The sequence below is a fragment of the Borostomias antarcticus genome, assembly GCF_949987555.1.
Source record: "Borostomias antarcticus genome assembly, chromosome: 21".
Classification (NCBI taxonomy): Eukaryota; Metazoa; Chordata; class Actinopteri; order Stomiiformes; family Stomiidae; genus Borostomias; species Borostomias antarcticus.
Window position 1 is genome coordinate 16,735,320 of NC_140254.1, and position 15,719 is coordinate 16,751,038.

At 45.5% G+C, this 15,719-nt stretch overlaps 1 protein-coding gene across 1 annotated transcript; it reads right to left on the reverse strand.

The window, feature by feature from the left end:
* Positions 1-1,557: 1,557 nt before the first annotated feature.
* LOC311322882 (uncharacterized protein) lies at positions 1,558-13,909 on the reverse strand (the record flags this gene model as incomplete). Its single annotated transcript, XM_084455000.1, has 15 exons — positions 13,568-13,909; positions 11,588-11,661; positions 11,401-11,508; positions 9,422-9,476; positions 9,221-9,294; positions 8,957-9,064; positions 8,388-8,442; positions 8,175-8,242; positions 6,160-6,214; positions 5,777-6,005; positions 5,375-5,516; positions 3,136-3,301; positions 2,940-3,055; positions 1,669-2,340; positions 1,558-1,572 (listed from the first exon to the last, which is right to left on the reverse strand). The coding sequence occupies exons 1-15, from the start codon at positions 13,770-13,772 to the stop codon at positions 1,558-1,560; spliced, it is 2,142 nt and encodes a 713-aa protein (XP_084311126.1). The 5' UTR covers positions 13,773-13,909.
* Positions 13,910-15,719: the final 1,810 nt, after the last annotated feature.

The window sequence follows — 15,719 nt, forward strand, 5'->3', positions numbered from 1 at the left end:
ACCCCCCACCCTACCCCTGACCCCTGCCTCTATCTGGGCCCAGGCACGTACACACACACAGACACACATCAGGGTTTGCCACACCTCTCCCATGATGCTCTTATCCTTTCTTGCTCTAAAAATGTAGTTTGATGTAATGTACTGCTCTATATATGGCTCTGTGTGCTACTAACCCTGCTCTGCCTCCCCTCTCCCTAGTGCCTCTCTCTCTCCCTCCTATCTTCTAACCAGGTCCAGTGGATGCCCCACTGTCACCAGCAGACCACCCTGAGACCGATAGATACCCCTGTGTCTGCTGCAGATGTCGCAACAAATTAGTTAACACACACACACGTACACACAGACATACAACAGTCCACTTCCGGCTTTAGGCCTGGGCCCAGTACCCCTACCCCTCACCCTAACCCGGGTCCGTATCCTCCTCCTACCCCAACCCTACCCCTGACCCCTGCCTCTACCTGGACCCAGGCACACTCACACACACACTGACATACACCAGTCCTGGGCTCAGATTCCCTTCCCCTCACCCTAACCCGGGTCCGTATCCTTTTCCTACCCCCCACCCTACCCCAACCCCTGCCTCTATCGGGGCCCAGGCACGCACACACACACACACACACATTAGTGTTTGCCACACCTCTCCCATGATGCTCTTAGCCTTTCTTGCTCTGAAAATGTAGTTTGACGTAATGTATTGCTCTATATATGGCTCCGTGTGCTACTAACCCTGTTCTGCCTCCCCTCTCCCTAGTGCCTCTCTCTCTCCCTCCTATCTTCTAACCAGGTCCAGTGGATGCCCCGCTGTCGCAAATGGACCACCCTGAGTCCGATGGATGCCCCTGTATCTGCTGCAGATGTCGTAGCAAATTAGTTAACACACACACACACACACACAGACATACAACAGTCCACTTCCGGCCTTAGGCCTGGGTCCAGTACCCCTTCCCCTCACCCTACCCCGGGTCCGTATCCTCCTCCTACCCCAACCCTACCCCTGACCCCTGCCTCTACCTGGACCCAGGCACACTCACACACACACTGACATACACCAGTCCTGGGCTCAGATCCCCTTCCCCTCACCCTAACCCGGGTCCGTATCCTTTTCCTACCCCCCACCCTACCCAAACCCCTGCCTCTATCTGGGCCCAGGCACATTTATGCACACACAGACATACACCAATGTTTTGTCATGTCTCTCCTATGATGTTATTAGCCTCTCTTACTCTGAAAATGTAATTTAATGTTATTTATTGCTCTATAAATGTTCTTAGCCGGTAGACAAACATACTCCAGGAGCTTGCTCGATCGCCTCGTTGAGAGGGGTCAGGGAAGAATTTTTACAGCTCACTTATCTGGCCCTCGGGTGTTTACTGTTTTTTTGCTTCCCTCTGGAAAATGTAGGGGTGGGATATCTGCCCACCTCCCTTGTTCTCTGTAAAGCGCATTGTGTTGCCTCTGGGTATGAAATGCGCTATATAAATAAAGCTTTGATTGATTGATTGATTGATATTTTCATCCCAGGAAACACAAAGCAGGTGTCATAAAGTATGTCCATGACTAAATCATATTTTCCTGCCAGGGAAGAGATCCAGTCGGTGAGAAAAAGTATGTCTTCAACTGGTCTCGCTGTTCTTTTGCCATTGTTGTGGCATTCCTTGTCCCGCTCACTGTCACAGAGGCGAGTTCTCCATCACTTCTCCATGCTCCATCGATGATTCTGTGGTTCTCATCCTCCACATCCACAAAAGCTGGGGGCAGGTAGGCCTCTGATGCCTTCTCCCTGAGGAAGTTGTGAACACTGAGAGCAGCAAGTGTTATCGTTGCCACTTTTTCAGGCTCAAGTACAATGTCGGTCAGGAAAACACGTAGTCTGTTGGCCAATATTCCGAACGCGTTCTCGACTGTGCGCCTGGCCCTCGATAGGCGATAATTGAATATTCGCTGTCCACAGTCCAGTGTCTGGTAGGGGTATGGATTGACCAAGTCAGTCCAAAGAGGAAAAGCCTCATCGCCGATGAACGCATATGGCATGGTTATGTTGGTATCTGGCAGTGGCTCTGGACGGGGGACATTCAATAGATCTCTGTCCATGGCAGTACGGAGGTCTGACTGGCCAAACAGCCCTGCATCTGACACTCTTCCCTGTGTACCAAATTTGGCATAGATAAACTTGTAGTCTGCGTCGACTATTGCCATGAGAACCACTGCAAATCTGGATTTTGGCTTGTAAAGTTTATAGTGAATGCGCTTGCCATCTATGGCGCCTAGGCAGTGAGGAAATTGCCACTTCTCTTGAAAGCCCCTTGCCACCTCTCGCCACTCTGCCTCTGTTGTCGGTGTCTGGAAAAGATGGAAGAACATGTTGTTGTTTTTCAGTTCAGTAGTATTACTAAGGGCTGGGTGGTATTGAGGCCACTAGCTAGCATCGTTAGGCTAGCTGGCTAAAAGTGCTAGCTACTGTATCAAGACAGCTATAGCTAGCATAGATACTGTAGACAAGAATACAGGCTCCACGCACAGAAGCCTTTCTTTTGACAACTCAAAAGATATCTTCTTACTTAATTTCGCGTGACTCTGTTCTCACAGACCCACACCTGCCCCCCCCCAAGGCCAGTTGGATTGGATGGTGGGGATTAGGCTTGCTGTTTTATATAAACTAGCATAAAACTTACCAAATTTGTTTTTGTAAGTTAATATATAATACTGTATTTGAATGGATATTATTTGTATGGATGTTAATATACGGTATGCTCTTTCTTTGTTGTGGACCCCAGGAAGAGTAGCTGCTGCCAGGTGTGGCAGCTAATGGGGATATTATTAAACAATGTTGTATGAAAAGGAAAACTGGTGGTAATGGGTAAGGTAATCATAAATGTTTCTATAATTTCAAAGTATTACAAGTGCTGACTAATCAATATTATTCAAGGCCAATGTCATACCTTCAAATGGTCTTCTTTCAAGACATCATACAGGGCTTCACAGGTCTCCATTACTATCTGACTGACAGTAGTTCGGGCGATCCGGTACTGGAAGCAAAGAGACCTGAACGACTCTCCTATAGAGAAGAACAAGATTTATGTTGTCTGAAACAAAACATTTCATTTGAAACAATGTTTTGAAATGCATTCTCCTTACCAGTAGCAAGGAATCGTAGTGTGACTGACAGCCGCTCTCTGGCAGTGATGGTCCTCCTCATTTTACTGACCCTCTTGCGGAGGAGTGGCTCCACCTTTCCAAGTAAGTAATTGAAATCTTCCACATCCATCCTAAGAAGATCTCGGATACCCCTCCTGTCATTGTCCTATAGAATAATAAAATCAAACAATTCTTTAGCACTATTTGCAAACTCATTGGGTTTAACTAACAGTCACCAATATTCACCAATATCTTCCTAAGTTCTGTTCTTAAATTTCTTCCTAAGAACGTTTCTAAAGAAAGCTCCCATCTGATTCACAACGTGTTCAAAAACTATTGGATGAGTTCACACCTGCCTTCTCATAATGATGAATCCCATGGTTTTGCAAATTGAATGCACGTAGCCGTACACCCGAATTAGCATAGGCAAACTCCCCGTCAGCCCCACATAAGGACATGCAACTACAGGGTCACTTCTCAGAATGAATAGCAGTTATCCGCGCCCTCGACTCGCCAACTTTTCGATAGCATAATGGTTTAGGTGGGGTTGTGCCAGGTGTATTGGCAAGTTAGAGGACTGCAGGTTGAATCCAGCGTGGGCAATTAAAATTAAAAGATTTTAATTTAGCCAAGTAGGTTTCCTACCACAAGGAATTTGCCTTCCTGCACAAACATACCGAGACAGAACAGTGTAAAATGTCAAAGTGATAGAATACAATATACAATAGCCTACAGTCTACAAATATGTAGGCTACAAAAATGTAGGTTATAAAATACACAGCTGTCGACGCAGCGTGCCCAAACGAAAATCTAAAAACGGACTCCACCTGTCATATTTAGCAGTATCAGTAAAATACATGGGATGATATACGCCTACTCATTCAGTGAACACTGCATCCGGAGAAGGGCACACAGTTGGAGCCGGCGCAGCCTACATCAGATTGCTCTTCCGTGTTCATAGATTCTGTTCTTAGTACCCACATGAGAACAATGGTGAATACCAGAATCTTCTTGGAAACGGTGTAAGTGGAGTTTAACTTTGTTCGTGAATGAGGCCCAATGTGTTGAACATTTTACCCAAGATTACCTTTACCTATGACAGTCATACAAGTCCTTAGTATCACATATCCTGACACTTCAGAGGTGGTGGAGAATGAAGGATGTATTGAACTGTTTTCTTGATTTCAGCTATAGTGACTGTGAAACCATGTGATATTAAAACTTATTTTTATGATATTAAAATGTATCTTTGTATCTTCATTTACCAGAGACAATTACATTACAATTAAATGTTTTCCTCCACGAGACCTTTTTACATAGGAAGCTAGCTACACCGGTAGCTAGCTAGCTAGATTAGCTAGCTTACCGGTGTAGCTAGCTACACCTCCTGGTAAGTAGCTAGCTACACCTGGTAATGTTAGCTGGCTAGCTATATTCTTGACATGTGAACACATTCGTTACCTCAAGTTCTCCTTGAAGGATACAGCCGCATACTGTCCTCTTCTTGACAACCAGGAACAGGTCCACAATCGTTTTTTCTTTCTTTTCTGAGCTCAAGACTGCCACCATCACACATAGTTTCTTCCATGATTGACAATTTCTTGACCCCCTTCCCCGACTTTCTATGAACTCGCTCAATGACGCGCATGGTAGTGAATGGCAGCATACTGTAGCAAACGGTGGTGTGGTTTAGAGAATGCGCACCAAGTGAGCGGAGCTGTTAAAAGGCCTTATAGGGGATCGTTAGACTATCCCGTCCTCACGCTTCACTGTACTCAGCCCCTCATGTCACAAGCCTCTCCGAGGCCTCTCCACGGACGCTGTGCCCTGAGTGGGGATTGAACGAACGACCTCTCGCTTCCAAACCCGGCTTGCCAACCCTAACACCCAGAGAGCTAGCAAATATATAGTGTAGTCCGATCCTAGCATTACACTCATCATTCACAACACAAAATTGCCAAGGGTGGAAGTAACAAAAATGAATTAATAAAAATGGAGGTGATGTATGTATGTGGTTTGAACAATAGAGTAAACGGTCAATTGGTTTGATAAACTTGACCAACATATTATTTGAAACAGTGTTACTCTGATAATCAACTGGGCTGTGTTACTGTCTGTCTACAATTCATCATTCACAATACCCAACTGACATTTATCATTTACAGCAAGCAATTTTTGTTACTTCCGCCCAAAATATCAATCAAACATCACAGCCCCTGACTAACTGATCATTTGTCACCTTAATTTCTCCAGAGAGGGTGGAGACAGCAGAGTTCCTGTTGAAGTTGACGGAGGAGAGGCAGGTCTGGCTGCAGAAATCCTTTATGGTCCCAGCTGTGTCCACCGGAGCCTTGATCAGATGCTTAAGCTCCAGTACCTCCCTGAGATTAACAGAATACAAATCCGTTAACATTTGTATTTTCCATTTCAACAACATTAAGTGATGAAATGCCCCAAATGAAATCAGTATGAGATGTTTATGTGAGAACCTTTTAGGTAAAACAAGGTTTTGGAGTCTGCACGTGTGAGTTAAGACAACCAATGGCTTTAGTTTGAAAATAACAGTCATTCTCTCGGTTCTCTCAGGCTGTTGAAATCTGCTCCATTCCAGAGATCCCCCCCCCTTCCATCCATGACTCACTTGAGGCAGTAGTGACAGGTCCTTGTGTCCGAAGGCTTGACAAGGGGTGAGGAAGCGGGGCTGTACGAGGTGACACACTCGGTGGAACAGAAGATGTGAGAGGAGTCCTTCTTCTGGTAGGCTGTCTGGCCCTTCTTCAAGATCTTCTTACAGCCAGAGCACGACAGGGCCACACACGACAACTGGCCTTGGGCTTGGGTGGTGGTCAGTCCGGGGCTGGCTGTGGTCACTGGGGGAGGAGGGGGAACCACAAAGAGTGAGAGACAAGAGGGAGAAAATAAAATAAGAGACAAGGAGAGAGGTAAAGTGGAGACATGTAGGTAAGGTATAAAGTGTGGGTTTGGCGTGGCAACGTGTTGTGGTGTGCACTCTGCTCTCCTCACCGTTGGGCAAGGAGGTTCCTCGCAGTGAGAAGACAGCGCTGATTTTCAGGTTGTCCTGGAAATAACACAGGTGAAGAAAATCAAGTCTTATAGTTCTACAGCAGCATCTCCATACCCGGTCAAGGCAGTGTTTCTCCTAGGATTTTTTTCAGGGGGGTGGTAGGCCCCGCTAAAGTGGAGGGTAAACTACTAATAATGTCGCGGGGCGGGCATGTGACAGATACATGGCATGGCCCTGTTTTACGGTTACTTATGATCATATACAATGGTTCAGATCAAAACGTTGACAAAACTAGCACTTTTGAGAAAGTCTGATAATTGCTCTACCACCGTTTTGGTCATACAATGGATGTGGGTGGGCAACTTGAAAAATCATTCCAAAAACATGTTAAACTCTCAATTTCTGGAGACTTAAAAACGGTTTAAAAATTTAGATATCGCCCAACCCTACTCCCGGGTGGGAGTCCTATGCTCTCACCACTACTCTACTTGTGCAGCGGAGATCGGCGGGTTGGTTTTGGTGTCCTTCTTCCAGTCCCTAGTGTGGGTTGTGGTTAGAATAAGGGTTGGGGTTGGGATAGGATCTGACGTATAAGGCAAGGGGTAAAGGTTGGAGTGAAAGGATGAACATGTGGATGTTTGGGGTATAGTCCCATAAAGTCATCCCCACTGGGGCCTTGAACCCCGGTCTCCCGGGTGGGAGTCCTATGCTTTCACCGCTACTCTACTTGTGCAGTGGAGATCAGCAGGTTGATTTTGGTGTCCTTCTTTATTCTGGTGTGCTGGGACTACTGCCTCTTGTGGTGCCAACAGAGAAATGCAGGTCAACATTGACCGGAGGGAGTGATAACCGGACAAACTCTATTCTAGGTGTGCTGGCTTACAGCCATGCACAAAAAAACACTGCCTCTTGTCTAGGTGCGCTGGCTTACAGCCATGCACAAAAAAACACTGCCTCTTGTGGTAGCAACATAGAACTGCAGGTCAACAACACGACGGAGGGAGGGAGGGAGGAAGGGAGGGAGGGAGTGACAACCGGACATTTGCTATCTTTGGTCCGTCGCTACCATGCACAAAAAAACACTGCCTCTTGTGGTAGCAACATAGAACTGCAGGTCAACAACACGACGGAGGAAGGGAGGGAGGGAGTGACAACCGGACATTTGCCATCTTTGGTGCGTCGAGCCATGCACAAAAAAACACTGCCTCTTGTGGTAGCAACATAGAACTGCAGGTCAACAACACGACGGAGGAAGGGAGGAAGTGACAACCAGACATTTGCCATCTTTGGTGCGTCACTACCATGCACAAAGAACCACTGCTTCTTGTGCTATCTTTGGTGCGTTGCTACCATGCACAAAATAACACTGCCTCTTGTGGTAGCAACATAGAACTGCAGGTCAACAACCCGACGGAGGAAGGGAGGCTTACAGCCATGCACAAAAAAACACTGCCTCTTGTGGTAGCAACATAGAACTGCAGGTCAACAACCCGACGGAGGAAGGGAGGCTTACAGCCATGCACAAAAAAACACTGCCTCTTGTGGTAGGTGCGCTGGCTTACAGCCATGCACAAAAAAACACTGCCTCTTGTGGTAGCAATATAGAACTGCAGGTCAACAACCCGACGGAGGAAGGGAGGGAGGGAGTGACAACCGGACATTTGCCATCTTTGGTGTGTCGCCACGCACAAATACCATACGTGTAAACACAAAACTGCTTGCCCTAGTTCAATCTTTTTGTAACTAAGACATTTGCTGGAAAAAAAATCTTTTTTTTCCCGTTGACAGAAATCAGAGAATTAGTTATTTCTCTCTCTTGCAACTACTTTTGATATATAGCAGGCAAGTCACTTGTCTCCTCTGTGCGTGGGGAGAGCTACTCCGCTGTCTTAAGGCAATCTACATGGGGAGTTGCAGGGAATAGGGTGTTCTAGGGAATTATCCCCCGGAAAAGTACAGAGGGTACTCCCTGATGCCGTTTGTGATAGATGGCGCTAGAGAGCAGGTCTCTTACCCTCTCCTGCTCACTTCGCTGTCTCACGCCGCTCTTCAACACTCCGGGCTTCTCCTTGGTTGCAGGCCCTGGAGCAAGATGACAGTAAACTTACTGGACTGGTAAACTTACTGGACTGATAAACCTAAGAAACTTCAACTAACTCTCAGCACCCCAATTAATGGGTCTGTGCTTCACCAAGAAAATCACTGGGTGTGAATGTGCTTCCCTCACCGTTGGGCATGGAGGCTCCTCCCAGTGAGAAGACGGTGCTGATTTTCAGGTTGCCCTGGAAATAACACAAGTGAAGAATATTGAGTCTCATTGTTCCACAACTGTATCTCCAAGTGCGGTCAAGGTGTTTGATTCATCCCCATTAAACTTTTAATCGTTAACTATCAGTGTCAAGATTGGCCCCAAGAAACCAAAAATGGAACAGAGGAAATCAAGAAGATAACAAAATGTGTTGAACTGCCATTCTACACAATAAGTGCCTTTTCCTGCTGTACTTTTCCCTTTGAACTATGAATCTTTGGGGGTAACTCACTGTGTTCATACCAAAGGAACCAGGGTCTACAGGTGGGTTTGCGTGGGACTTGATACCCCCCAAAAAGCAAGCACCTGCTTGCTGTAGTAAATGCTACATTTGGGAGCAATAAGGAGTTCTAGGGGATTTTCCCCCGGGGGAAAAGTAGAGGGGGCTTTCTGGGTCTGAAAGCACCCAATAGCACGGTTGTCAATAACAAACCAGCGCATGACAATCAAGGCCAAACATGTAAACAAGTGAGCGAAGAGCATCCTACCTTGTCCTCTACAGTTTCAGGCTCATCCTTTATGTGTTCGGACACGGCGTTCGCAGGAGCCAGGGTCTCGTCATACTCCTCATCGACTGGCTCGTTCTTTACCTCCACCTGGGGGGACACAGCCTGACTGTGTTAGACTTCCTGATGCTGTTACATCCCGTCCTGATGTATACACTGCTACGTCAAAGACGACAGCAGGACCTCCCCAGAAACTACATCTTAACTGAACCCTTCTCCAACCACTCAGCAGAGCAGGTCTCTTACCCTCTCCTGCTCGCCTCGCTTTCTTTTTCTCACACCGTTCTTCAACACTCCGGGGTTGTACTTGGTTGCAGGCCCTGGAGCAAGATGACAGTAAACTTACTGGACTGCTAAACCCTTAGAAACATCAGCTAACTCAGCAACCCAATGCATGGGTCTGTGCTTCACCAAGAAAATCACTGGGTGTGCATGTGCTCCCCTCACCGTTGGACGAGGACGCTCCTCCCAGTGAGAAGACAGTGCTGATTTTCAGTTTGTCCTGGAAATAACACAAGTGAAGAATATTGAATGCTGAACATTTCTGATTGTCTGAGTAGGGAGCCTACTGGCAAAGTTTGATTTCAACGGCACCATGTTTAAATTCACTGCGCAAAAAGCTTGTGTTTAGAGATCACACTGATTTTCCAAATATATTTTCTAAAATGGAATAAATACCACACAAAGACGAAACTGCTTTCCTAGTTCCTATTTATTGTTGTAACTAAAAATATTTTTCCCATGGACAGATGAGGTTTATAAGTCCACGATCATAACCAAAACACTTCCATGTTTAATGGAGAGAATTGTGGGGATTTCTCAAACTAACCATACGTGTACACACAAAACTGGTTTCCTAGTTCAATCCTGTTCTCACTAAGACATCTGCTGGAAAAATGATTTTTTCCCATTGACAGAAATAAATGTGAGAATGAGTTATTTCTGTCTCTCATAACTGCCTTGATATAACAGTCTATAAAGCAGTGAGTCACTTGTCTCCACTGCGCACAGGGAGAGCTACTCCGCTGTCTACGCGATCTACATGGGGAGATTTAGGATATATATATATATATATATATATATATATATATATATATATATATATATATATATATATATATATATACTTATATATATAATATGGAGTCCTACAGGATTTTCCTGGGGGCTTTCTGGGTCTGAAAGCACCTAATGGCACGGTCGTCATTAATAAACCTTTGCATGACAATCAAGGCCAAACATGTAGAACAGTGAGCGAGGAGCAAGGTAGGAATTTAGTTATTTTAGGGGAAAGGCCCTTTGGCCTTCAGTGTTGTTCAATTTTTTAGGGCAAAAAGGTCACGTGCCAGAGCACAAAGACCATTGAGTGAAAAAATTGATTTGGAGCTTATGAATAAATAACTTGACTTTAAAGTTTTTATATTTGGGTTAGGCATACTATTGGACAAGGACCCTGAGACATGATGTCAAATCCAAATATAAAAAACTATCCTTTTTACCACCCAAATGGCTAAAATTGAATTATGCAGTACAATAACTGTGTTCTCCATATCCCATAAGAAACATGAATGACATGAAAAGCCTACTGTATTCACTTTTTTGTACCAATGAATGCCTTCATAATGTTGTCATAAATCATGTAATCTTGGTTGAATCATTTCAATAACAGTAGCCACTAGCAACTTTATAACCCACTGGTTGATAAAATAATTTTGTAGCATGCACTTTGCAGCAGAATCTTGTAGATGTTTGTTGTGACATTCTGGTAAGAACCAGCCAAGTGTAAATGGATTCTAACTAGCAAGCTAGTAGGTTAGGGCTGTCAACTTACACTGGTGTTAAAAACAGCAGGTTTGATTCAGTTAAGCACTCAGTAGGTCAGCTATCGATGCTGGCTGTAAGTAATCAAGTAACATTAGCTAACTAACTGGTAGCTGCCTGTGGTCTATGGAGCTAGCAAGAATGACAATAGCTAGCTAGCTAACATTAGCCATCACCCGGCGCAAAGACTTTCTCTGCTCTAGAAATTATTTTGTTGAAAACAAAAAACAGTTGGGCAATGGCATGTTGAAATGTGTCAATTTATTAGCTTGCTACCTTGCACTCCCTATTCGAACCAGAACTGCAGGAATGTAGACTGGTTGTGGATTGGCTGCATGCACCTGCCAGCGTCACATCGCTTCAAAGCCACTGAGGCTGTATACTGTCATAACGTAGCTACACTGAATTAAATTCTGAATATCAAGAAAACGACAGGAGAGCAGCGACGCTTTTCAAAGCAACCTTGAGATTTTGACAGTAGCAGGGGCACAACAGGCATGGTGGCTGCAGGGGGTACAATTATTTTCAGGGCATCATAGCCAGAGAGAGAAGCATCGACGGCCATAGCCTCCATGTAATTCCCACCCTGGCGAGGAGTGTTGTACCTTGTCCTCCATCGTTTCAGGCTCGTCTTTCACATGTTCGGACACAGCGTTGGCAGGAGCCAGGGTCTTGTCATACTCTTCATAGACTGGCTCGTCCTTCACCTCCACCTGGAAGGATCTTTGTTAGACACTGAGCCCTCCTCCTCAGCAGTCTGTGATGGACAGCACTGGAGAGCAGGTCTCTTACCCTCTCCTGTTCGCCTCGCCGTCTTTTTCTCATGCTGATCTTCAACACTCCGGGGTTGTCTTTGGCTGCAGGCCCTGGAGCAAGACAGTAAACTTACTGGACTGGTAAACCCTAAGAAACATCAACTTCTTTGACAAGAAAGATCAGATCATCTTTCCCGCATTCCCCGGTCAACGCTCCGTGCACCAACCTCCTAGTACCCCACCAGTCCGGGTTTAAGGCTGGCCACTCGACAGAGACCATCCTCCTTGCAGTGACAGTCACTCCATGCCACGAGAACAAACTCTCTCTTTTCTGTCCTGATACTCCTAAACCTGTCAGCAGCATTTGATACAGTAGACCACCAGATCTTCCTCTCCACCCTCAAGGAGAAAGGCGTCACTGGCTCTCCGTGCTCCCTTTTTGCATCCTAACTGACGGGCCGCTGATACACAAGTGGAGACACGCATAGCTAGGTGCTTGGCTGACATCTCGGGAGTGGATGACAACACATCACCTCTAGTTCAATCTGGACAAGACTGAGCTGTTGTTCCTCCTGAGGAAGGGCTGCCCGCACCGGGACCTGGCCATCCCCATTAAAGACACAGTGGTGACGCTGACTCGGACTGCGAGGAATCTGGGTGTGACCCTGAATGACTGACCAACTGTCATTCTCCGCATATCACATCCATCACAAGCTCCTGCAGATTCATGCTCTACAACATAAGAAGGATTCGCCGTTTCCTCACTGTCACTGATGAAATGGTGCGGTTGCTCATCCAGGCCTTGGTCATCTCGCGTCTGGACTACTGCAACTACAACTTTTAGATTGCTATTCTTGCACGTTGAGCTCGGTGAGCTTCTTGTCTTTGAAATTGAGAGTTTAACATGTTTTTGAAAGATTTTTCAAGGTGCCCATCCACATCCATTGTATGACCTAAAAAGTGGTAGAGCAATTATCAACTTTCTCAAAAGTGCTAGTTTTGTCAACGTTTTGATCTCAACCATTGTATATGATCATAAGTAACCTCAAAACAGGGCTAAACATGCATTTTCCCTTTACTACTCCTTTAAGCCTGATAAAATCATGTTTCTCAGAACTCTGATGGCAGCATGGATCTATTAATTAAATTGATGGGAGTTCCCATCCCCGTGGGGTCGGACAGAAAGGATGAAATGATTTACGGCAGTAAGGCACGCAGACGCACGCCCGTAATACATTCTAAAGCCGTGTTCGGAATCGCTCCCTCGTTCCCTCACTCCCTATTCCCGATATAGGGTTCACCATGTAGTGAACTACCTAGGGAACGGAGAAAATGTAGGGTACATGCACTGTTCCCTGGAAATCAAGGTGAATTGTGGGTAATAAATAGTGGACTATATAAGGAACGAAAATTCTATGGAGAATTCGGACACTACAGATAAAATGGCTGACACCCTATATAGTGAATAGGGAGCGATTCAGAACACAGCTTAAATATGATCGTTAGAACAATATGCAGTGGCGCTCATGGGAAATGCAGTCTTTCCGGAAAAGCTATCTATGCCGATTACATCAAAAGGGCATTATATTGGCCCAATTAATTGGCAGGTCAATTGATAGGTCAACCTATAGTATACAGGCTAGAGGGAAAATACATGAGCTGGGCTGAGTGGTTGTGGAACGGATGACCTCTAATCTGTGCTGACAGGTCGACGAGTGGACAGTCAGTTTCTCATTTTCTAGCTGCTGTGTGCTCATACTGCATGTAGCCAGGCCACTGGCCTCCTCAGTCAAGATGGTCGGGACTGGGAATTCCCTCTCATTGATACTGTGTTGTACTTGTGCAGCATATAAGCATTCATACAAACAACGTTAACAGAAGGCTGCAATATAGTGTGTTGGGCATGTGGAAAGGTGCCAAATGCAATGTATTATTATTATATTAAGTTGATATGTGAGGCTCATGTATCGTCAGTAGAGTTTATTCTATTCAATCTGTTTCACTTCAGTATTATTACCTGCATTCACAATCAAGGACTTGGAATCAGTGCTGTCCTGTTGCACAAACGTCCTCTTGCCGTCCTCCTTCTTTACCTCTTGTTTAATTTGTCCATCGATGCCTGTATCCATATTCTCAACCATGTCAAACTTCATATCCACCTCACTGATCAATGGCGTCCTCTTCACAACCCCCTCATCCATCTTTTCGTCTTTCTGCTCCATGTAGTCGACCTCCACTTTGATGTTGTTTACATGTGATGCAACTGTACTGCCTGCTTCTCCTGCAGCCTTTGAGGCATAGTTTGCAGTGGGGAATCTGGAACTTCCTTGACGAGCTGCGCAAGACAGCAACACATTTGGTTACTGAGAGGCAGTGTAATGTAGATAATATTGCATGATAGCTAATTATCTTGGCCGAAGCATGTTTAAGGTGTGCTGAAATCACCAAGACACGTTGTCGGCAACAACCACAATGATCCCATAACCTGTTCACTGGCGCTAGCAATGAATATGTAAACAACACGCGGGAGGGAGTAACTAGCTAGAAAACTTCCACTACCGTCATCTAGCTACTTTGACTGGATACCTCAGATTGAGTCGTTTCCTCTGTCTGCCATAGCTTGCTTGAACCGCTGAGAATGTTCCTGGTGGAATGGACAGTTTGAGAACAGGGTAGATGGATAGATAGCCAGCCGAGCTCAAATTCACCTAACGTTAGACGTCCACACGCCACTTTCCTCCAGGTGTAACAGTAGACTCATATGCAGCCAATAGCGTATCCTTTCTTTGAAGATTTTGAATTAGTTTTGTCTGTGTATAATGCACAGGGTGACGAATTTATACATGTTTACAGAAAACAATGTTAGTCTAGTGTTACATATGCCCACTGCTGCAGCACAGTTCCACGATTCTTCTTCTTCTCTCAGTTTAATGGCGGGTCGCGAACCAACATAAGATGCATACCGCCACCTACCATACCGGAGTGTGCAACATCTGGGCATATAACACGTCAGGTTACAATAAAAAAGCAGGATACCAGCTAAATCCTACATCCAATCTCTGTGCAAGAAAAACAAGAGGCCTACAACATTCCCGCGAATTCTCACTTGATTCTCGCCCATTCGTAGAACATCGCGCAATACTGAGATTCTCGCGCGCGATTGGAGGTTGGTTAGAAATCCCATTGGCTATGTTCTTCTTCCCGTTTGCATCCTAAACGTTGGCATTACCGCCATCTGCTGGAGTGAAGAGAGAGTGACGCCCAGGCCACACCAACTGCGTGACTGCGTTGTGTTGCACCGGAAGTTCCAGTCATTTCCAATGTAACGCTGCGTTTTCCCAACAGGGTTGCGTTCCGAAGCGTATGCGCTGCATTTCGGATCACGCAAGCGTTGGATTTATCGAACGCTTGCATCAAATCCACTGCATAGATCTGGCCGGAAGTATCATAGAATCACTGGCCAGGCGAACATTTCAGGACAGGTGTCATGGCGGACGTCCAAGCGGGGCAGAGCGAGGGAGTTTATAAATCAAATATTGGCTAAATATGTCCATGGAAAAATTATTTCTTCCGACAGATATCTTAGTTATAACGACACAGAACTACAAATGCAGTTTTGTGTTGATACGTGAGGCAGAAATTCAATTTCGAAAAATCTCACGATCTCGTAGCTAACTGGTAACGTTTACCTCTATGGTTGCCCTATTGTGAGCGAGAATTGAATCACTTTTTGGGCTATATAGCATCACGTACACCATAGGCTGTATATATATATATCATATACGACTATAAGGCTATATATAAAATATTTATTTAAAAATGTGTCAAATACTGATCTAAAAACTGCATCGGCAGCCTATTATGTTGTCTCCCGCCTATATTCGAATTGTGGAGGGAGTTAATACTAATATAAATAGACACAACAGAGCCGGTTCTCACATCTTTCAACAATGAGACCAGTTCTGAAGAGCGTGCTGAAGATAGCGATGCTAGACGACCAGCCACCGCCAAAGCGCCGGCGGTCTGTGTGGGTCCAGCCGTATATCACTGCCCGTAAAGAAGCCGGAGAGTACCATCGTCTGGTCCAAGAGCTTCGGCTGAATGGAGAGGAGTTTCGGAGATACTTTCGCCTCGACCGGTCAGTTTGACCATGTCCTCCAAATGGTTGG